The 24,409-nt window shown below is 36.4% G+C and overlaps 1 protein-coding gene across 2 annotated transcripts in view; it reads right to left on the bottom strand.

Annotated features, from left to right (window-relative positions):
* Positions 1-6,851: 6,851 nt before the first annotated feature.
* PARP8 (poly(ADP-ribose) polymerase family member 8) overlaps positions 6,852-24,409 on the bottom strand; it is a 177,813-nt gene continuing 160,255 nt past the window's right edge. The window contains exons 23-27 of one of the 2 annotated variants that reach the window (XM_065875479.1): positions 22,875-22,944; positions 20,230-20,303; positions 19,027-19,096; positions 18,079-18,163; positions 6,852-7,220 (exon numbers count right to left, since the gene is read on the bottom strand). In XM_065875479.1, coding sequence (XP_065731551.1) covers positions 7,118-7,220; positions 18,079-18,163; positions 19,027-19,096; positions 20,230-20,303; positions 22,875-22,944 — 402 coding nt within the window. In that variant the 3' untranslated portion in view covers positions 6,852-7,117. The remainder of the gene's footprint in view (positions 7,221-18,078; positions 18,164-19,026; positions 19,097-20,229; positions 20,304-22,874; positions 22,945-24,409) is intronic. The other variant, XM_065875480.1, reaches the window with a different exon arrangement.

The raw sequence follows: 24,409 nt of genomic DNA, 5'->3' as shown, positions 1-24,409 counted from the left end.
ACACACACACACACACACACAACTTGACAATATGATGGATCTGGGAAATGATAAGTCACATCACAACAGACATGAAACTTACTAAACTACTACAACCATTCTCATGCAGATCTCAGTACTGAGCAAGCCCGCTTTACAGGAGGAGGGTGAAGTGTGTTCGCAAACATGTCCCCTTAGGGTCCAGAACATCCCTCCTCTACCTTTCCCCTTCACTTGGCTAAATGTGTGCTTTTAGGCTTCTTGGTGTAGAGACAGCATTGTTAGGCCATCGTCTTCAGGTCGTCCTCTCTTTCCTGAATACCAAAAGGAATAGGAGAATTTTAATTGATCTCCAATACAAAGTCCAGGGGAAAATTCCCAATTTATATCAAGTTATCTCTAACACACAAACTGGATCTCTTGTTTCCTAATTTACTGCTTTTTCCTAAATCCTCTCCATCTCTTCTATCCACTCTTTTTCTCAGTTCCTCCTTCTCCAGGTCTTTGTACCCGTCAGAATTACTAAAACCAATTTCTAACGTTTCTTGCTTTCTGCCTCCTCTGAAATCGTTCTGAATACAGCTGTCAGCAAGCTTCCAAAACTCCACTTTCATGATGTCACTCACCCAAGGGCTGACAACGATTTTTCCACTGAAGTGTAGACTTCTTTCCTTCCAGATTCTCCAGAATAAAACCACACCCAGCGTGTGCAATGGTATTTAATGACCCCTTGATAGAACTCTTCAAGGCAACCAGACCTAACTCTTCACTGACGCTTCCCATCAGTCTGCTGTAATTCTTACACTTGTTATCCATTTTGCCAAGCTAGGATCTCAACAGGGATAAACACGGTTTATTAGAAAGAGCACAAAGATGAGATTCAGAAACACTGACCCTAGGTTTGGAGCCTAGTGATCCCTTTGGCAAGGTGTTTAATTTCTCCTCTACAAGAGATAAAGATATCTGCTAACACATTCCACAGTTATGTGGATGGGAAAATGAGACAATCTGTGTGAATGTGCTGTCTAAATTATCAAGAGCTCATAAAACAGATCCTATCTAATTAAAAAATTCTCTTATCTGAAACTCAAGAATACCTGGTTTTTCAACTATTGATAGGTATATATATTTGGTATCTTTGAAAATTTCAGTCTTCTTAGATATAAGTTACAAATCACTACTATTTGAAATAATTTTAAAAAGGGACCCGGAAGTTAGGAGCAGAAACAGAGGCCAAATACTCAGCAAATTCTCAACATCGGCTTTCCAAAAAAGCAGCCTGTGTAACTTTTAAGTTAACCTGGAATGTAGAACTATACTCTTATATTATATTTGCCAGTTATATTCCTATGAGGAGAAATATCATTCCCCATGAGAGGGAATGACAGCTCCACAAGTCTGTAAGATTGAGCCATGAAGTCAAAAAGATAATTATCAAAAATTTGGTGGATGAATCAAAAACTAAAAACTCAAAAAAGTTAAGTGCTTTCTAATATACGTATTATCTACAACAAAGCAAAAGCAGATATACAAGCAAATACAAGCAAATCATTGTAACTTTGCTGCAAAAAGATTATGAAAAGTGCTGAATAAGTAAATGGAAATACTAGTAAGACACTACTCATTAACACTAATTTAAGGATTAAACGTCTTTTTAATAAAGGATTAAAGGATCGAAGTTGCCATTTGGATTGCAGTTTCTGTTTCAACAAATATAAAAGTATGAGTTTTTGTAGGTTCACTCAAGATTCTTTCATCTGTAAGCCTGCTTTCCATCCTATCTTTGTTTTACTTGTCCTCAGACTGGGGACAGTCTATTAAGTGTTCTGCTAATGCCCAAGGATCTCGCACGGTATTTCCCCCATTGCTATGATGTAGATGATCTGTTCCTTCCCTAAGTGTTGCCTGTATTGTTGGTCTTTCCCATTCAGCATCACTGGCCTTGTGCTATTCATGAATTATTTGCAAACGTGTGTGTTTTCCTTTCCCAAATAGACTGAAGGCTCCTTAAGGTCAACACAAAATCTAATACTCTCTATTCCTTATACTGAATGTCAAGATGCATATTAGACTCTAACAAGTATTTCTAGAGTAACTGAAATCAAGTCGAAAAACCAGAAGTGTGTTATCTATGGTTTTGCAGCCATAAATGTAACATGAGTAAAATATTTTATTTATTGCAAGAATGTAAATTTAGCTCCTCATAAATATTTACTATTAAAGTGTTTATAGAACCATATTTATTTATGGACTAATACCTTATTCAGTTAATGAAACGTATTTTATAAAGTGGTGCTTTAACAATTATTTTCCAATTACTAACCAAGTCAGAAATGCTTAGAAAATTCAAGACAGTTCATTTGAAATGCTCCAGTTGGTATTATGCCAAAGTGTTTATAAATAGAGCATATATGTAAAATGTACAAAAACCTTTTGCTTCAATCCTGTATTTCTTGACGGAACTTGAAATTAAAATGGTACTCACATGACCAATTAAATCTACTGCAACTACTTGGGGAATACTGGCAGGAAGAGTTTTTTCTTTTATTCCCTCTTATTTTACAAGTATTTTTAAGTGAAAAGGGCAGCATCATTTTTAGAGTTTATTGAGAACTTCAAATATCTAGTCCCCAGAAGCAAGATTCATCATGAGGAGTATCTAAGGCCTAACCGAGTTTTCAAAATAGTGCCCACATATACCGTACTTGTTGAACAAATTCAGATTTATTGAAAGTAAACATTTACATTGGCTACAATGTTAGAACTATTACAAAGCTGGATAAAAGAGGCTTAAGTAGCAATAGAAAGCAAGTGCAGTAAAAAGTGAATAGAGAAAATATTTGGCCTTAGTGATCTTTTGGCAGTATTTACATTATGTACATATTGTTAAATATTTATAATAACTCTAAGGCACCAAAGGCTAAAGAGCAGGTTGCAATACTATTTTGTGCACAAAAGTCAAGAAATTTATTGTAAAGAAGGCTGTAGAATTAAAGAAACATAGGCATATCTTAATGTTTACATAAAGGAGTGGCTGCGTTTTTAAAATCTCAAATGACACATTAAATACCGGGCAGATTGAAGAAATTATTTTTAGAACATTAAATTATGTTGACTATGTAAATAAGCACTATTTTTTACTGACTTGCTGGTAAATGTGTAATGTAATCTATTCTTCAACACAGCTTTTTCACACTCATGGATATGATATGTTTTGTCTAAAAACTACTTGAAATTCCTTTGAACTACAAAAACTTATCCTAATATATCAGAGTGTATACAAAATTCCCAAGAAAAATTTACTGGATAATAATATACATCAAATTTATATATAATCTGACAAAAATTTAGCAGGCATTCAAGAATATTTGAATATTCAGTCTGCCATTCTGGCACAGCAGTTGGGTATTTTAATCCTTTAACTGTTAAGGGTGGGCAATTCTTTGTGGCTTCAGGTGAAAGGACATAAAATTGGCCCACGTAGAAAACCAATCCTAAAGGGAACTAATTATTTTCAAATTTTGCAACTTGAAACCCCTTCACTTACTCTTTGGGTGATAACTATGTTATTCATCACTGGTGATTGAAATGTCCATATTACTGTATTGTCAAGAGGTAATTGACAACATAGATCTAGCATGGTCTTGACTGTCATACTATTTGATGACTTCTATTTGTAAAATTTTATTTGATCCTTATACTGAAAACCCAGACTTATCTTGACAAACAGTCTATCATTTGTCTTGAGGTAGTGTAACAATGAATTCAGCAGGACAATAGAATAACATCATAATATTTTTAAAATGTGCTTCAAGTGCCACCGTGAAATCCATACATTTAGACGGTAGACAGTCCAAGGTTGAATGGACCTTCATGACGTATTAAATCACTATCTGATGAAGTCATCCAGACTTTAACAAGGATAATGAGGTCTTCCTTAGAACTTTCTGAAACCCCATGCCCTAAGGCAAGTTATGGTACAAGTTATGGTACAAAGTACTGATAAAATTCTTTCAGTGATAATAAAGATTCATAGACTTACATATTAAAAGTTTCCTTTCTTTTAGCTAAGGGGAGAATAATTGAGGGATTTCTTCTCTAAACTCTTAAATTTTTCAATGAGAAATATTCATAGCATTAACAATAGCTTGAGTAGGTTTCTTATATCACACAGTATTTGAGAGTGAATTTAAGGATGTGGCACTCTTATATTTAAATTTTAAATTTAGAAACCACCTTCAAATCCAACATTTGACTGAGATTTGCTGAGCAACAAAATAAAAATCATTTTAACATTAAACGCAATCTAAGGCACCAAAGTACCTTACCATAATGTATTCTACAGCACTAGGTTATATGTATATTATTACTTTTTCTCTTCTCGAACGTTCAATCATTTTCTTCTCTTTTTAAATACAGTGGACAATGAAAGGGGACAAATTATTCATAGTGAAATGTTTACAAAATCAGTAATGCAGGAAAAAAAGTAGAACTAATAAATTAAGGCTCCTCTTCTCCCACTTGAAGAATGAAGAGAAATGACTGCCTTTGCTCAGTGGGTTAATATTAAGTAGTAATGACTACATAATTAGTATAACTATTACAAAGAATCAGTGAACAGACTTCAAGTGATTATAGAAGTACAATACAATATCACATGTTCGGAATTATCAAATAAGTCAAAAGAGAATATCTTAACGAGGTAACTGAATCAAGGCATGATGATAATGTTTAAACTTTTAAATTTTAAGGACCTGCTTGGGTTCTGAAAGCATGATATTCATCTACTAATGGGTATTGAAATTAGATTCTGTAGAAATAAACATCAGTTTACTATAGTATTCCCAATATCAAAAGTCCAATGAGAAGACTGGCTTTATTTTTAGACACAGGCTTAAAAAGTTTTGACAGTTTTTCAAAACAAACTAAAATCTGTCATTCTGCATTGCAAAAGCATTCAATTATCATGAGAAGACATCTTACTATCATAAAAGATGTCTATTATCTGTAATATTTAGTGGACATTAAAACTATCAATTACTTTCCTTGCTCTGATAGATGAATCTACTTTTACTCTTAAGTTGACAGTAGAAGTTTGTATTATAATGTTTTATCTCCCCTAAATAGTCTCCCTTGAGTCCTCCAAGCTACCCTTCCAGTTCAGATTCTAATACTATACCCTTACAGGTCACTCAACTGTTGAGTAAATCCTTAGTGGATTAGTGGTTTTTAAATTATGCTTGGAGGCACTTTAAAGGGTTTTTGGAGGTGCCTCAGTGGTCCTAGTGGCCAAACACATGGGGTTTCAAGATTTCAATTTCCAAATCCTACTATTACATCCTCATATTTATGTCATACATACATGAATGTCCCACAAAATTAATTTGAAAATGTAATTTTGTTACTTTAAAATATTTTTAAAACACAGTAAAGGGATTTGGGAGTCTTGGCAGAAAGAAGCAAGGAGTCCTCTTGTCCCATGTAAAGTCTTCAGATATTTGGTCACAGAACTGAATAAGATACTGTATCTTGGACCTACAACACCAATATTATCCCTCAGTCTGGCCTTGAGTTCAGAGGCACAAGTCAAAACAGATCAATGTTTTAGGTGGATCCTATCACAATGATTAATATCCCTTCAAGTCTATTTTTGCAGAAATAAGTGGCATATCAATTATTTACAATATAAGAAAACAAACAATTAGTAAATGCTTCCTAGATAGCAATCCTTAACAATGTGTATGACCTTTGTTCTCACCTTTTATACCAAAGGAACAATCACAGAATTTATATTACACTTGCAAATGAGTATACATTTTTATTTTTTCTTTCTAAGTAAATCAGAGTCAGATATGAGCCTTGATTCAGGGTTTGAATAGAGTGGCAGACTTGCTAATTAAACTGCTCTCATGAATGGCCTTATTCCAAAAACATCATGTAGGAAAAGAAACACTGTCAATTAAAAATTGTAATGAATAAGAACTTAGGTCCCAAAGAAATAGTAATGATTTTGATGCACACATGACTCTTGAAAAGAGAATGCTGAGAGCTGGTGTTATTGTTCTCTATATAAACTTATTCATGTTCTTTTAATATAAAAGAAACTTCAAAGTTTGTCTTCTTTCTCAATATGAAAAAAAAATAAGCAGAGGTATTAGATGAAAAATATAAAAATGCTGGTGTGGTACAAATAAATGTAGAAAACGTTCCACAGTAGGAAATAAAAATATATATACTGTTGTTTTAAATTCTGAGGCCTTTCTTTTAAACATATTATCATTTGAATAAAGACGTTCCCCAAATTATAATATTATAAAGAGTTAAATTTTAACTGAAGGGAAAATTCTTTAAACAAATAGAAAACTTGTTTGCAAATATTTTCAGTGAATGAGCAGTGGTGAATTTGGCTCATATCTTGGTTTATGTCCAGAGAGAATATTATTTTCTTACTGAACATTATTTTCTTTCCACTGAATGAGAACAGAATTGTGGAGCTGTGCCATCTGTTAAAATACACGTATGTGTACATACACACATATATGCACGATCATACATTTTGATGCATCAATCTATAGATATGTATATTACATACTTTTGGGCAAAGCACTGTATCTAAGACCTAATTGCTTTTGTATATGGAAAAGTAACAGATTAGGAAACATCCCTCCCCAAAACATTCGAATGTTCATACCGCTAATTATATAGCACATCAGAATGTGCAAACATTACACTTATTGCAAAGTATCTTATAGATTTAGACGCCACTATAAAATGCTTTCAGTTCTATTTTTGTACCCTAAGATGTCGGTATATAATACCAAATTTCCAATTAAAGAGTTTAATATAAAAATATCAGCACAAAACTGTTTTTTCAATCTGTTTATTGTGTGAGGAACCCAAACTTCAGTTTAAGTGCTGTTGTAATTTTATTACTAGATTCCATAACCCTACAATTGATAAATTTTATACCATTTTAGGTATTTAATGAGAAACTTAGAAATACTAAGAAAAAAATCAGTATTCAAAGGGTTAATTTTGTTTATAATAACAATAAATTATTTTATCATCTTCTTCAGTTCAAAATCCAGCTTTGAACCCGAGGAAGGCTTTCAAATCATGTTAATTAAATGGTGGTCCTTTAACCAGTAGCAGTTTGATTACCAATTACTCGAAGGATCTCTTTGTGAATGCCTCCTTCTTGTGTGTTAATATTTGTGTCTCCCACTTGGCCATCTTCGTAGCTAAAACACAAGACACAGAAACATAAAACATTCGAAAAGAAGAAACATTCAAAAACACCCCCAAAGCATTTAAGACAGCTTAGAAATGCTGTCTGGTACCTAAAGTACAGCCCAAGGGAATCAAGAGCCAGAGACAGGTGCTTCTCAGTTGCGTTTAATAATGTGCTCACATTACTGAACACGTGATTATTCTACGTCATGCCCTGATTTGACCCTTCCTTTTTAATTTTAACTTTTTAACCTCACATAAAGCATTGCCTGAGATGCGGGAAGCACCCCAGTGTCTTTGGCTCTGCAAACATTTTTCACAGCAGTTGTTATATGAAGCCTGCTGAGAAAGAAGATACTGACTTCAGTTTTATGTTCCTTGGGTTCTGGATTTCTTAACTCCACTCCTGCTTCAATCATTTATTTTCTGATCAGTGACACTCTCAGAAAAATCACTTCACTTTCCACCATTGCTCCTTTGCCATTCCTGCCTTCTAATTATTATTCTGTTGTAATCAGCGCTGCATTTTTTTTTTATCACTGGTTGCTCTATTTAGTCCGACTACAACAATATTCTTATTTATGCTGGTACTACACACAAGAATGCCAGTCTGCTAAGTTTAGCTAAGCAATAGAAGTGAAAATATAACTTTAAAGGACAGCAATTACTAAGTCCTTTAGAAAGAAGTAATTACATTTTACATGATAATTCATTTCCTCAAATAAACTTACTTGGGCAATAAGAATTTCCCAAGAATGAATTTTTAAACTTCCATGATAATATTCAGAGTAGAATAGGTGATGAATTAATTTTACTTCATAAAAATGACTTCAAGACAGAAGCTTTAGAGAAGTGGTAATTACTTCAAAATAGATAACCAGGGGTGTGAGCATAGTGTCTCAAAGATTAATGTGTGCCACTGTCTTTTCCTCACCGTGCTTAAATTCTCCTGAAATAGCACAGTACAGAAAAATGAAATAGATGACACATAACAATGAGAACTTAGGTCCTTACCTAATCAACTACTTAAAAACCTAGTGATGGTTGCATCTATATCGAGTTTAAACTCCTAAGAAGGGGCCCAAGTTTGCCTACTTGGTTAATTTTTACCGTGCAAATACACACACACATACGTATACATAAGGCACCCAATGGTGAGACATTATTGTAAAAAAAAGAATGGGATATGTGGTACAAAGCCCAGTTGTAATTATTTTCTCAGGAGTTCAAACAATAAGTGCTCTGTTACAAACTAGAGAATGTGTAAGTGAAATGCTTTAGACCTAGATCTAATTGGGTGTTTTGTAGCAAACTGTGTACAGATATATTTTATTGGGCAAGTAAAATATATGTTAGCCTGGCTTTTGTATAAATCCAGGCTACTCACTGGACCAAGGGTAAGCTAAGCCATCCATAATTCTGAGCCAAGGCTGGGGAAGCAACCTGGCTTGCAGGCTTGGCCCACATGAGATAATGGTGTTTGATCAAACCAACTGGCCTAGCTCCTCTAGGATACAGATTATGGAAAACAAAAGAGACTGACGAAAAGAGAATGAACCAGACACAAAGGAAACCATAGTGCTTTGAGAGAAGCGGGAAGAGTGGCAGGTCTTAGAACTGCTTTGGTTCTTGATGGCTTCCCAACTTCTGATACCAGTCTACCATGTATCTCCATCCTAAGTTTCCTAATAGCTGTTTATATAAGATATTTTCAGCTTAATAGATACCAGCCTACATATTACCATCTCTGTTCTTTTCAACTTAAAGTTGACCTTGATTAAGGTTTGCCTGTAATACATTAAAACTTCTCATGTGTCCTCAACCCACTGCAATCATCCTTCAGATCCTACTACCCTACTGAAAAGTACTGACAATGGTTGCCCATGGCCTCCTAGCTGATAAATTCCAGAGACTGTATCTGCTATGTCTGCAGCATGTAATACAGCTGACTGCTCTTTTTCTTAAAGCTATATCATCTCTTCCCTCCCTAGTTGGCCCTTTGATTATTAATTCTCAGTCTCTTTCATTGCATTCTCTCCCCTGGCCTCCCATTTCAATGCTGGTTTTATCCACAATTCCCTCCTCAGTGTTCCCTCTTTTTATGATATGCAAACTCACTTTACTTTAGTCTGTCCCATTGTTGTAACTATCACCCACATGCTGATTCCTAAAACTGTATCTCCAGTCCTTACATCTTTCCCTAACTATAAATTTCCTACAGAAATCACAGAGGTGGTATATTCAAAGTTGAACTTAACTTCTTAATACAAAACTGACTGCTCTTTTCTACTCTGTCAATAATATCTCAGTTTGAACTACCATCATCTACCCCCCCCACCAACATGAAAACTTCAGTCATTCTTGGTTATTCCACGTGCCCAAATCCAATACATCATCAAGTTATGTTGCTTCCATTTCCCTAGTTATTCCCACTTGCATCTTCTCTCCATGTAATACCATCACCTTCGTTTAGGCATTCATTATCATTCATCTAAACGGGTGATTTTCAAGTGGCAGGTTGTGTACAGTTAGCAGGCTTTGAAATTAGGTTGTCCAGGCTAGCATTTTCCAATGAAATTAGAATAAAGTAGGACAGAGAGTATTGACTGCACCACACAAAGTAAGATTGTTCTTTCCCAAGTCACAATGTCAAATTCATTTCTTTCTGTAGTGAGAAACGCTGACCCAGACTATTGTAATGACATTATAACTGATCTTTCTCTCTCTACACTTATCCCCCCCATCCCTCCTACAAGACTATTCTCTGCCCTGCTAGAGTGATGCAAATGGCCTTCGCTTCACTTGCAGAACAAGATCCAATGTCACTGGCATGGCACACCTGGGTCCTTCATAATCCAAACCTGAACTTCTTCTCTAGTCATGACCCGTCACTCCTCCCTCACTCTGCTTCCCAGTCAAACGGAAGCGTTTGCTATATCCAAGTATTACACATTCATTGACACTTAAAAAGCATTTGATTTGCATTTCTCTAATGATTAATGATGTTGAGCATTCTTTCATGTGTTTGTTGGCATTCTGTATATCTTCTTTGGAGAAATGTCTATTTAGGTCTTCTGCCCATTTTTGGATGGGGTTGTTTGTTTTTTTGTTATTGAGCTGCATGAGCTGCTTGTAAATTTTGGAGATTAATCCTTTGTCAGTTGCTTCATTTGCAAATGTTTTCTCCCATTCTGAGGGTTGTCTTTTGGTCTTGGTTATCGTTTCCTTTGCTGTGCAAAAGCTTTGAAGTGACTTGAGGATATGGGGAGGGGGAAGGGTAAGCTGGTACAAAGTAAGAGAGTGGTATGGACATATATACACTACCAAATGTGAAATAGATTGCTAGTGGGAAACAGCCACTTAACACAGGGAGATCAGCTTGGTGCTTTGTGACCATCTAGAGAGGTGGGATAGGGAGGGTGGGAGGGAGGAAGATGCAAGAGGGAAGAGATATGGGGACATATGTATATGTATAACTGATTCACAGAAATTAACTGATAAACAGAAACTAACACACCATTGTAAAGCAATTATACTCCAATAAAGATGTTAAAAATTAAAAAAAAAAAAAAAAAAAAAAAAAAAAAGCATTTGAAGTTAATGGAGAGGAGATGAGACTCACATTCTTTAAATAAACTATAATAATTTATAGAAAGAACACAGGAGGAGGAGAGAATAGAGAGCAGGAGTGAGAGAAAGAGATTGAAAGTATTAAGAAAAATGCTGATTTTTCCATTGTCTATGAAGCCCATAAGGAAACAAAACAGCTGCGGGCTGAAGGATAAAATCAGTCAAAGGCATTCAGGTGTCTTAAATTATGAAGCATATATAATAATAAAGGTAAAACCAACTACCATTTGAATTGGTCAACCAGCAGGGCTTAGATAAATGAATTACTAGTGGCATTAAGACATTTATTACAATATAGCATACAGATTATTTTGCAGCTATTTATCAGTATTGCAGACAAACACTAAGTTGTTAATATAACACTGAAGTTCACTTACGTCCTGGCAGCAACAAAATTAAAAAAAAGAAAGAATTACAGCAAGAATGATATCAATAGGGAAATGATACACTTGACTGGGGTTTTCTACAGAAGGAAAAATGAAACCACCTAAAAGAAGACAAAAATTACTTATGTTCCTAGGAGTATAAAAAGATAACTTAAATTTTAATAAATAATAAACCAATTTGCTTTAATAGCTATGAGACAATAGATGGAATCTGGCTATCTGGAACTCTCTTGGGTATGTTAGGAAATTTCATGGACAAAAACTTAAATGTATTGACAACCTTTATTTTCAAACTGATTGTAGCAGCTCTGTGACAGTTTTAAGATTGGTTCACATACATTTGTTTTCTTTTCTTTTTTTTTTTTTTTTTTGCCGTACGTGGGCCTCTCACTGTTGTGGCCTCTCCCATTGCGGAGCACAGGCTCCGGACGCGCAGGCTCAGCGGCCACGGCTCACGGGCCTAGCTGCTCCGCAGCATGTGGGATCTTCCCGGACCGGAGCACGAACCCGTGTCCCCTGCATCGGCAGGCGGACTCTCAACCACTGCGCCACCAGGGAAGCCCTACACTTGTTTTCTGACTCCCTAAATCTGGAAGCCAGAAATGATAGCACTGTTTTTCATTAGTCACAGAGAGGAGAAATTCAATGTGAACTGAATGATATCCAGCACTTCTCCAAAGTTCTTGTAGGAAATCTGATGCTGAGTGTACTGTCTGCTTCAGAGCCCTGTATAAATCTGTCTATTAAGTTAGAACATTCAGTCTTTTGTCATTGCTTTCATTCAATATGTATTACATGTTTCTGCACGAGATGCAAGATTCCCAAACACGGACAGAATTTGCATTTTACTAGGGGAGGTAACAGAGTTATGCAAATAACTGGAGGACAAGGCAGCCTGGGTGATACAAAGAAAGGGCAAGCAGAACTGACAGTAAAGACAGATCCTGTCTGAGTGGGACACCGGGAGAGGCCCCACGGAAAAGACCATACAGTTAAGTCTGGAAAGATTGGCTAAAGGCTGAGCTGGTGAGAAAGCCAACCATTCCTACTGACCGAGCAAAGGCACATTAGCGGGGAAAAGAATTTCAAGTTTTTTTCAAGAAACAGCTTGGATAATAATTTTATTCAATCAGTGGTTTGTATGCGTAACTGAAGTCAAGTCAGATGGGCACTATATTGCAGAATGCCATGTTTTTTTTTTGCAGTACGCGGGCCTCTCCCTGTTGTGGCCTCTCCCGTTGCGGAGCACAGGCTCCGGATGCGCAGGCTCAGCGGCCACGGCTCACGGGCCCAGCCGCTCCGTGGCATGTGGGATCTTCCCGGACCGGGACACGAACCCATGTCCCCTGCATCAGCAGGCGGACCCTCAACCACTGCGCCACCAGGGAAGCCCAAATGCCATGTTTTTATTTGTTAATAACTATCAGCCTGTATGAGCAAGGAATAATCAAACTCTCCTTCTGGAAAAATAATGTGGTATAAATTGTATGATCTTATTAACCATAGCTAACTCTAAGTGGGAATATGATGGGTGATTGTCTCTCTTTTTGCTTACCTTTGATTTCAGTTTCTGTACATTGAACAGGTATCACTGGTGTAAGGATGGCAATGTTTAAAAAATCTGGCATTTTAAAAAACAGATTAGGAGCAATGAAGAAGCAGAAGCATGGAAAATAGCTAGTAACCTTTTGGTGTACTCTAGGGGAGAGAACGATACACACTGAAACAAAGGTGTGAAGATAACTGCACATGTGAAATGAATTTGACATTGTGACTTGGGAAAGAACAATCTTACTTTGTGTGGTGCAGTTTCCTTCACACCTTTGTGAAGAAAACACAGAAGAAAACTGTGAAAAGATGTAATTGGGAACTGATGACTAGTGAGCATGGAAGAAGGAATTGAAAACTACAGCAATAATGGGTTCTACTTTGTACATAATGATTTTAAGGTATTAGTGGACTTTGGGGGACAAAATATCCAGCAAGCAGTTCTAAAATGGGCATTTCATTCATTCCTACGTATCTGCCAAGCACTGTGCTAGGTACGCAAACACAAATGAGCTGTATAGTCCCTGACCTCAAGAGGTATACAGAGTTAATGGAGAAGACAGTACCTAAGAACAATCCAGTAATAAACACATGCCCAGGGTATTAGATAGTAACAAAAGGGAGCAGCACAAAGGCATCAAGGGAGGTTTCTGGGAGGAGGGAAGACATACATGAAGATTTAAAAGAGGAGTGGGAATTAGATAAACAATATGAGGGAAGAAGATGGAAGAGAGAATTCAAGATGAATGGAGAAAGGAAAGAGCAAAAGCATGGAGCGTGGAAATCCCAGCACACAGTTCAGGCTGTGCAGCATTAACACCATGGGGTGAGAAACAGCGGGCAACGAAAAGTGGTGGGCCATGCAGCTGGAGACTGGCTCTCCTCCACCTTCAACGCAGTGGTAGTGAAGGAAGAACAAAGCACCAAGGAATCAGCTGGTTCCCTTTGTAAAGGAGACTGGACTTCATCTTATAAGTAGTGAGCAGCTATCAAAGACTTTTAAGCAGGGGAGTGATGTGGCAGTTTCAATCTTGGAAAGAGATCTGGGTTAGAGACAGAGAAATTGGATTCATTATAGACTTGGGATAAAGCAAAGCTCCCAGATCATATCAGCTCGATGTCACACAATTTATGTCACTGAGCCATGACTGAATGTCCTATCTTTTAACTTCATAAATAAGCTGTCTCCTTGCTATGTTCCCATTCAAACACTGTGTATCTTTTGCAAAATCATGATGCAAAGTATCTCTTATTTCATGTAACAGCCATGATACAATTATTTTATAAATTTTTCCTGTAGCTACCTTTTTAGATATATTTCAAACTTTGACCTAAAATTAAAACAATACATATTCCAAAATATTTTCCTTTTGGCCTTCTTCTGTTCATTCGTTAAAAATTTGCTGACAAGCAGCTGTACATCAGGTACCGTGCAAGGTGATGCAGGGCACGCAGGACAGTAAAAACACAAGAGTAGGAGTCTGCCTTTTAGGAGTTCACAGTCTTGTGGAAGAGTCAGATACAATGAATAAGCTGAATTTTAAATTGAAGTTCTGCACTGAGTTGTAGGAATACCAGGAAGAGAGATAAATTTTGATTAGGAGCTTCATAGAAGAGGTGGTATTTGAGCTAGATCTTAAAAGACAGAATAGACTTTAGATAGGAATTCCTGAAATTTATTTAGCACCGACATCTGCTTGACGCAAGAACTGAAAATACCCTGCATCACTTTTCTGCAGATAGTCTTGTTTTATTTGGTCCTTCTTGCTCCTAAATTTCTGAACTTCTTGAAATATTTTGAGAAATATATACCTTAAATCGACGTAACAGAGAAACTATGGAAACGATTCATTTGCAGATCTGCCTGCTCTAAATCAGAGAACCACTAAAGCATCAAACATGTAGGTTGTAACACCAGATAATAAGCAAGATACAAAAACCTGGCGGTTCTTAACCTTTCCTTGGTCCCAGACAGTTGAGGGAGAAGACACACTCCTATCTTTCTGAGTTTACACTATGGCAGTGGTGGGGGCAGTGTAACATGGGGTGCCCATGGCACTAGATACATCTAATCTGATAACCTGCCAAATCATCAATTACCTTCTCTTGGATTTTATTATTTATTCCTATTTCTGGAAAACACCAATAATAAGTTTTCCTCTCTAGCTTTAAAATCCCCATTTCATAACATTTTTGTTGTATATGACTGGAGCACCATACGTCTCTGTGGTTTTCACACCCCCTGTGAAACTTCTGGCCCTTTTTAAAATAGCTGCCTTATTTCTACATATTGACCTTAATGTCTTTGTACACGTGTCTCAAGGTCAGTAACAAAATCAAGCTCTAGCAACGATTCCTAGACCCTCAGAACCGTCTGGAATCTGTTCTTAACATCTGAATTATTACCTTTTGCCTGAAGCACTTATCTTTGATTAAGTTTATTCGTTTTTGGAGTCTTCCAACAAATTTTTTTCAAACTTCTTATTCTCTTATTTTTTTCCTAACAGATACCTTCCTTTAAATTTTACTTTTAATTTTTTCTGATACCCTGTTCTAAAGTTTCCCCCATTTTTCTCTCATTCTCTGTTATTGTTTACTTATTGGGAAGAATGTGATTAGGATATTAGATGACTGTTTTATTTATTTATTTAATTTTATACATTTTATTATCTCCACTCTGGAAATCAGATTAGCATAGAATTTATATAATTTTTAATATTTTCAGTTAGTAACAGATAAAACGGAGGCCTCACCAATTTATATCCTAGTCATCAGGCAAAGCATCTAACTTTAGAGATCACATAATGTGTTAAAAAAAAGAAAGGATGAAATAAGAATAGAAATTGAGTTTCTGTCTGATTATGGTATATTTGATAACTCACTTCTTTCTCCTCAATTTATTCTTTTCCTAGATAGTGCCATTCACCAGGCAGGCACATCACTAGCAGAACTCTGTGATTATATCTTTTATAAAGAAGGAAAACTGATGGTTGTAATTGGAATGTACATTAGTGAATGGATTCTCCTTTTCATGTGTTTTGAATCTTATCAATTTTCCTTAATTAGTTCCTTCTCTCCTGAGGGAGCAGGAAAAAAGAATGAAGTCTCATTTGTGTTTATAAAGGAATGAAAATCATTACCTTAATAGAATGTTTTCCTTTGCATTATTTGGAAAGTATCTGAGTGTACTGAAGGCTTTTTCTTCTCTTTTCTTCAGATGGTCTTTCCTCACTTTTTTCTTATGAAATATAGAAATCCTTCTCTCCAGTCAACATACACACACCCACACATATACCTCCACTGATTTAGTTTACATATAATTTATGTAAAACTGCCAAGAGGTAACACGAGAAATGTTTACTGCCTACTTCCATGTCTAATGTTATTTAGCTCAACAACTATGAATTTTAGCAAGATGCTAAAAGGAGCAGATTAGCTGATTAACGACAAGCTAAGGAAAGGCCTCTGGAGTTACTTTTCCATGAAAATCTCCAGCTCACACAATGAAATAACTTTGTGATTGGAGGTGTCTTTTGGAAGGCCGACCTTCTAACAATGGGTAAGAGTCAAGATGAGCAAGAAAGAAGAAGGGAAAAAATATTCAATGAGTGCCTTTCAGTGGAGACCTGCACTATGCTATACCTTAATCTGAATCATAACCTTGAAAAGCAGACAGCTATCTTGGGAGCCTCCAGAGCCGTGGTTGTACACTTCTCTACCTTGCCTTCTGCCCCAGAAGGGTGACTTCTATGGAGTTGGTCAATATGCTCCCTTGCCCTCTAGTTTCTGGTAGAGTTTGGCCAATGGGGAGGGCGAGGTCAAGGTTTTGCTTGGTTCCAGCCCCACAAGGTCACCTTGGGCTGCCTACGTCCCTGAACTGAAGGCCATGACTCCTGTCAAAGCTGATGAACTAGAAATGGCTCTCCTACCAGGTTCTGATAACTGCTTCCTATTCTTATCTTTTTGGACCTGAGGATGTATAATAGCTCTGGTGCTACTAGATCCAGGTTATTGTCCTAGACCTATGATTTCCCTATAATCACACTTTTGCAAGTGATCTAACTGTGAATGATAGAAATTATCTCGTTTCTTAGGGGCCAGTGGTTTCCTGTTGGGATTCTAACTGATACCGGTATATTGTTCTGCTGTATCTATTGATGATGTTATATTGCGTCTACTGAGGAAGCTTAGAGAGGTTATGCAGCTTGGCCAATGTCACCTCACTAATAACTGGTGAGCCTAGACACAAACTGTCTGATCAAAAGCAGCAGCAGGGTTCTTTTTACTATACTTATTGCTGTCTTGCCACTAAGAATGATATCTATAGGTATGTATATGTCTCACACTATGTAATCTATATATTGATATGTAACATAAACACAAAACATAGATAAATACATAATATATAAATCTGGATCATAAGAAAAATCACACTTTTCAGACCAACCAAAAGAAAACCAGGCAGTTCATAAAATTTTCATTGTGAACCGTCAGTCAATAAGCTAATAGATCAAATACTGCAGATGTAGCATGCTCCAGCTATGCTATATATCGAAGTAATCATGATACAGTCATTTTGACATGGCTTATAAAACAAGTCAGTGCATTTTTCCAGCTTCTTTTTAGAAAGTTACATAAACGTACAAAACAGATATACTCAACTCTTCCTTGAGGTCCTTTCTGTGACAGGACCGTGGATGAGGAAGGCTCAGGCATGGGAGAAAGTTGAGAGTTAAGCAAGGTGGGTAAAAATCAGACAGATCTACTGCACTCATTTACTTAGGGAAGAAAAATACCACTCTTGTATTTTGATGCAGCTCTTATGCTATAGCTGTGTCAAAAAACCCACATTAACATGCCCTGCATTGCCAGCCTCTATCATATGGAATGCAGATCAACTTTTTATAGGAAGAAGACCTTCTCATTATTGTTTTCCTCATTCCCAGGTCTAATATTTTTTTAAATCTATAAATAATATATGTGTATATTTATGTGTGTGTCTATATCTATCTAGATACATATAAGATCTGTACGTATGTATATATACACTTCTATACACATGTATACATACATACACACAGATAGTGGTTAAAGAGACCATGTTTTTCTTCAATTCTTCTAAGTTAATAGCATTTAAACACCCCCGTTTTTCACAGCTTAGTAAAATAAAACAAAAACATTGAGTTGATGAGAAAATACCTGTCTGCTATATTTTGGCAGCTAAAGTGACCAAAGAATAATGTAGTCACTACTACCTCACTTATGGAGAAGACAATAACATAGGATTTTAAGTTTTTACACTTACACAAAAAAGAACCGTGTGCAGACATGATCAGTATTTGGGACAACCCATATCTCTCCATGTTTGTGCAGGTCAGGTGAGGTGATCACTGTAAATGGAAGAGAAAATTAAAGAACTATTTATTCTAAGTTACTGTATCCCTTCTCTTAGAAATCTAAAAGCAAAAGTGCATGCACAAATTAACATATGGAAAATGTTTCTTTCACCTTATTAAGCTATCAAGAAATGTAAATAAAAACAGTGAAATGCCAAGTAACAATTTTATGTCTGGAACACGATTAGCATAACAATAGGAAGGAAATCACTTTTGTGTTATGGTGGCAAATAGGTCCTGACTTGGGAACTATGTAGAAAGCAACTTAGCGTCCTCTATAACCATCAAACGTTGAAAAACTTGAAAGACAGTAAACAGTGGCTACCGAAACTCCCAACACAAGAAGAAAAAAAAATGAACTTTTAGCCAAAGTCAGATTTTAAAGCAAGAACAAAGGAAAGTATATGATCTTGCAAATCGCCTATCAATTTTCTGTCCTAAGTTCAGAATCGAAGAATAATTTCAGTGTAGGAATGAGAAAGGCCTACTGGGTTATCTACTCAGCACTTGGTTCATCTTTCAGATTTTTTATGGTATTATACATTCAGAAACCAACATAAAGAGGAAGGGGTATATTAACAAAAGAGAAAAGCAATACTTGATCAGAAAGAGATAATCACCATTCTGAAATATCTGCCAAGAATAAAATATAGCACTAGTTGAATTCTTGCCAATTCTGCTTTTTGGTTTTAACCTTTATGATCTCTGTTGTATTTTCCATTTGTGCCCTTAGAGATGGTCATAAGGAATAAAGCTTTCACTAGTCCATTGTGAGCATTTTGTAAACACACTTAAACTTTTAAATACAGATAAGAGAGAGAATTAACGCTATGAGAATTGTAAAGCTTTCAACTTACCTTCACATAAGGCTATGCATTTTAAGTTACGGCTTTGCAGGAACTGGGATTGCTGTCCTTTTTTCTGTGACTAAAGTCCAAAAGAATTTAAAAATTAGAGTAAAAATGGGACAGTCACTCAAGTGAAAAAAAAGAATCATCATTAAAAAGTAATAGTCACTAAGATAGCTCCAGAGGTTTAAAAAAGGTCTATCTCGACCAACAGCAAAATCCTTGAATTCTCTCTTAATGTCAATCTATATTTGTTATATCACTTAATTTCTGTACATAATCATAATTAAATTATTCTCAAAAATAAGCAAATTAAAAAATACTAAATTAAAGTTCAATAGCCTCACAACATAGAATTAGAACTCAAATTTATTTTTACCAGAAGCCTAGCATCTCTATTTGGAGGGAAACAAAATTAAAGTTGCATAATCTTTTCATACATTAAAATGAATTATTCTAGATCATCTAACTACCCAAAACAAACCCATATTTATAGCATCATTAAGCCACAGAGGTTTCAGAAACATTTCATGTAGAAAATCTGGGGGTTTGTTTTTGTTTTCAGACACTAGACTAGCTATACTCTTTTTAAAATAATCTAAAGTCACATTATTCATCAGATGGATTTTAATTGGTCCAGAATGCTTGTTTTCTCTGAAACAACCAGGGATCTGTGTTTGCCCTTCTCTATGCCTTGAGTGCTCTTTCTCCCAGAGAGCCATATGGCTCGTGCACCCACCACCTATAGGTCTTTACTCAAATAGAACCTTCTCAGAGCATCCTTTCCTGATCACCCCATTTAAAATTCATTCGAGTTCCATCTTGCATCCCACAGAATTCAACATCCCTTTCCCCTGATTTTTTCTCTGTAAGATTTACCACCATCTAGCATTCTTTCTATCTAAATATATATTTAGTTTATTTATATCCACTCAGTAGAATGCAGGCACCAAGAGGATTTGTCTATCGCGGATGATCACTGTAGCCCCATATCTTGGAGATGTCCAGCACTCTTGTAGAAGATCAATACATACTTATTGAACATTTATTGAATAAAGGCATTTTAGGGTGAGTTTCATTCCTGTAGGAGCAACGACCACTTAAAATAATTCTGCAGATTTAAAAAGCCTGAGTATTTATCGAAGTCCTGCCAGCTAAGGGAGCTAGAGTTCACTCATCAGAGGCAGTCAGTCACCCGATTAGCTACAACACCTGTGATGCGTTGCTGTTTTTACTGCTTGAAGCTGGCTCATCCTTGGCTGACACCTTCTGCTTCTTGTTCATCCCTAAAAACATCAGCAAAATAATAATTTAGGGACAAAGCCGTATCATGCAGCTCAAAATACAATCCATCTACACTGCAAAGTTCCACTTTAGGCAAAGGTTTGACAGCATCAGGCCACAGACCATCACAAAGGGCTCCTGAAGGAGCAGCTGCTGTGCCCTGAGCAAGCAGGGTAGAAAGTTGGTGGGTTCTGGAAATCCTGGTCAAGTTACAAAGTAGAAAATATACTTTGTTTTTCTTTGCATTGAAAAGAAGGCTAGGACCTTCCCTTGCATAAAATTGATATAATCAGAAAATTCTTAAAACTTGATTTTAAAAGGCGTTTAGGACCTAAATTTTATTGTTACCATCTGGTGACTAGAAGAAGATAAGGGGTGGAAAATATAAACAATTTCAGAAAAATATATTTATACTGCAACTTAACTTCATGCTCAATTCCTGTAGAATTTACTATTCCTCCTAATAAAGAAAAACCATTTAAGTCCTTGTGTCTATGATACTCACAAGTCTTACCTTAACCTGTTAATGCCATGGCTTTTTACTGTGAAGTATTTCAGACAAAACAGAATTAAAATTCCTGTCTGTTTTAGAATAGGTAGATTTGTAGCTATAGTGTATTTAAAAATGCTCATCTACTATCCTGAAGTTGAGAAGCCTATTTGTTTGCTGCTGTTTCAATAAACGGCTTAATGAAAATGGGGCAAAGCCTATGGACCAAACTGCAAATGGTGTGGATGCAGGCACTTTCCAAGGCAGACATTCCCGCAAAGGGGCAGAAGTGGGTGTGGTCAAGCTGAGGAACAGGCGAAGCTATTAGTGCAGAAAGATGGTTCTGCTCTCTAACTCGTAGACCTGAAGTCCTCCAAACCAAGTATGAAGCTACTTCAACGTACTGTAGAGGTTCTTCCTTTTTATTTTTCAGATCAAGGACACTGAAAGAATTGGATGAAAGCTATCTACCCTCTCTCCAGACAAACATTCACACAGACAAATTTCACATTCATCTGAATCCCTCAAAAACCTTTCCATGAACCCATCTAAGGAGTCAGTACACCCGTATAAGAAGAAAATCACAGGACTCGATGATGTGTTGTGTTGTCCTTATCTATGCTGAGATTGTATTTATTTATTAAAAATGGTTTGATATTACTTTTTTACTGTGTTCTGTTTTAAAAAGATTTAGAGTCTGATTTAAGCTGATTCTGATCATCTTTCCCACTGAACTACATGATTTTATTTCCTATAATATCTTACTCTTCTGATGTTTATTTTCCTAGTTTTATTTTGGCATATTGTATTTTCAAAGATCACTGCAACAATATCTCTCAACAGTATGTTTTTCTACAGTGCGACTGTGCCACTCTTTCATCAGGAGATGGAGTCTAATTCCCCAGCCCCTGGATATGGAGGGGCTTGTGACTGCTTTGACCAATACTGTACATGGGAAGTGGCGCCACGTGAGTTTTGAGGCTGGGTCAGAAGAGGCATACAGAGCCCGCCTGGTCCTCGTAGGACATGTGCTCTGGGAAAGGTCGAGGTGGAACACTGAGAAACCACTTGCTGTGGCTGAAAGAGTGTGAACTTGGGCAAGAGAATCAGACAGGTAAGCCTGCTCAATGTTCTCCTGGTTATTAGATCTCTCTAAGTCTCCTTTTCTATAATATATGGATCCTAAGACTTACCATCCAGGCACCATGTGAACAACATCTCCTGAAGTTGTTTAGTGGAATCATGTAACCCCACACAACACAAGCACATAAGCAAAACCAACTATATATGCAGGTATACAAATATAAACGCCTTTAAGTCTAAAGGGGAACTCACCAAACCCTGAGGTTGTTAGGAGGAAAATGTTTCATTTGTTATTTTATACAATTCTGTGTAGTTTCAATTTCTTTACAATGGGCATAATTATTTTATATTTAAACAGAATAAGTTTCTGTTCTGAGAAAAAAAATCACACAGATCATTGTGAAATATTCCAAAATTTTTTAAAGTACAAAGAAAAAATCACCCTGAATTTTACTACCTCAGGATTACGAATGCTAACAATTTGGTAATCGTTCTTTCCATATTTTGAATTTATGAGGCTCCTCCTCGGCACATGGTTTCAGTTTATTCCAATATATTTTTCTCAAACAATCTCACTAAAATATTAACAAGAAGTTGTCAATAAGTAGGATGGTTCTGAGGGTGTTTTTCTAATCCTAAGTTTTCCATACTGCTTAAAACTTCTTTAATATAATATGTAAACATTTTTCAGTGCTCTACGTAATATTTTGTACATGCTATATTTTCAATGTTTACTGTAGACGGAACAAATGTCGAAACTACTGAAACAAAATTAAAATTAATTTTGAAACTGACAAAACATATGTTCCATCTCATATGCTAGGGGAAGTATTATAAATTCATCTTGACACGTGAGCTTTGTTTTTACTTCTGACATTTACCAAATGAATTTAATACAAATACATCAAATAAGCTTCATTCACTCGATAAAAAATTGTGCCTAGAATATACAACAACAAAAACTTAATATATTTGAGGTTGAAATGAAATACAAGCTTACCTGAGTAACCAAATGATATGCTTGACATTGGACTAAGATAGATTCCACTTCCATACATTGCACCATGGAGCTAGAATGAGAGGAGGTGGGAAAGGAAATGGTCAGTTTATGGTTTCAAATGTTAATATTTCACAAAAGAAGACCATTGGTCTTATGCTGGAACATTAGCTCTTAATAGAATGATAAAGCTCTGATTTCAAGGTCTAATTTGAAAAGAGTACTAATATTCTCGTTCTTAAAATTCAGAGTGCATTGATATATGGAAAATGACAGCCAGAAAAAATCCTTAGTAAAGATTTTCCACCCAGCTGATGACAAAGAGTCACTTAGTATCGAGTACTGGAGTAGGCTTTTTTTTTTTTAATTAATTTATTTAGTTTTGGCTGCATTGGGTCTTCGTTGCTGTGCGCGGCTTTCTCTAGTTGTGGCGAGCAGGGGCTACTCCTCGTTGCGGTGTGCGGGCTTCTCATTGCGGTGGCTTCTCTTGTTGTGGAGCACGGGCTCTAGGCATGCGGGCTCAGTAGTTGTGGCGCATGGGCTCTAGAGTGCGGGCTCAGTAGTTGTGGCTCACAGGCTTGGTTGCTCTGCAGCATGTGGGATCTTTCCTGGACCAGTGATGGAACCTGTCTCCTGCATTGGCAGGCGTTTTCTTAACCACTGCGCCACCAGGGAAGCCCTGGAGTAGGCTTTTATGTTAATGACTCTAAAATACTGAAAATAAACGTGGCTGAAACACATGTGACAGAAGGTTGATCAGGACTCATCTGCTAGTATATCAACAAAATATCTTAGATTTTCATTATACGGCACTGTCATCCCATTCCTTACTTCCTCTAAATTTTTCAAGTTACGGAGAGTTTCATTAACTGAAACTCTTCGACTGGTCTACTACTCAGAACAATTAAAATTCTCTCTTATTATCTCCATGCTCTAGGGCCCTCATACCGTATTTAGTATGCACCAAATATTAATTCAATAAATATGTATTTATGGACATTTTATATTTATGGACATTTATATTTATATTAAATGTGTATCTATGAACATTTATATTTAGTTGTGTCATCCCAATTGTCATCAGAATATGAGATCTCGCACAGGTGACTGGGTTGAGGATTTCATCTCCTGACCTCCTTACATCATCAGATGAAAATCAGCTGAATGAGAGTGAGGTGGGATGCTGGAGATGAAGGGCGTAAATAAAGATGAAGACCACACCCACAGTATCCTGCCCATGTGCTGCCCTACGGGCTGAAAAGCAGGTAGCCGATGGCTCTTTGGTGTCCAATCTCCATTTTGCTTATTCTTAGCCTTACCTTTTCTTCTGTTAAAGTATTCACACTGAGGTTGTGCTCAAAAAACTTGAGTTGGAGTAGCAGAGAGAATTTGTGTTAAGGTTTTACCTCTTTTGTGCTAATTTTTTTCTATTAAGTTTAAAGTGGTTTCACTATTTTCTCATAGGGGAACTCAGTTTTCTTTTTCTTTTCATCCCTATGTTGTGTATAGATCAATTCTGCTTGACTTATTTTGTGAAA

Source organism: Phocoena phocoena, chromosome 3, assembly GCF_963924675.1.
Source record: "Phocoena phocoena chromosome 3, mPhoPho1.1, whole genome shotgun sequence".
NCBI lineage: Eukaryota > Metazoa > Chordata > Mammalia > Artiodactyla > Phocoenidae > Phocoena > Phocoena phocoena.
The sequence above is the reverse complement of the archived record's forward strand: the minus strand, read 5'-3'. Positions and strand labels throughout refer to the sequence as shown.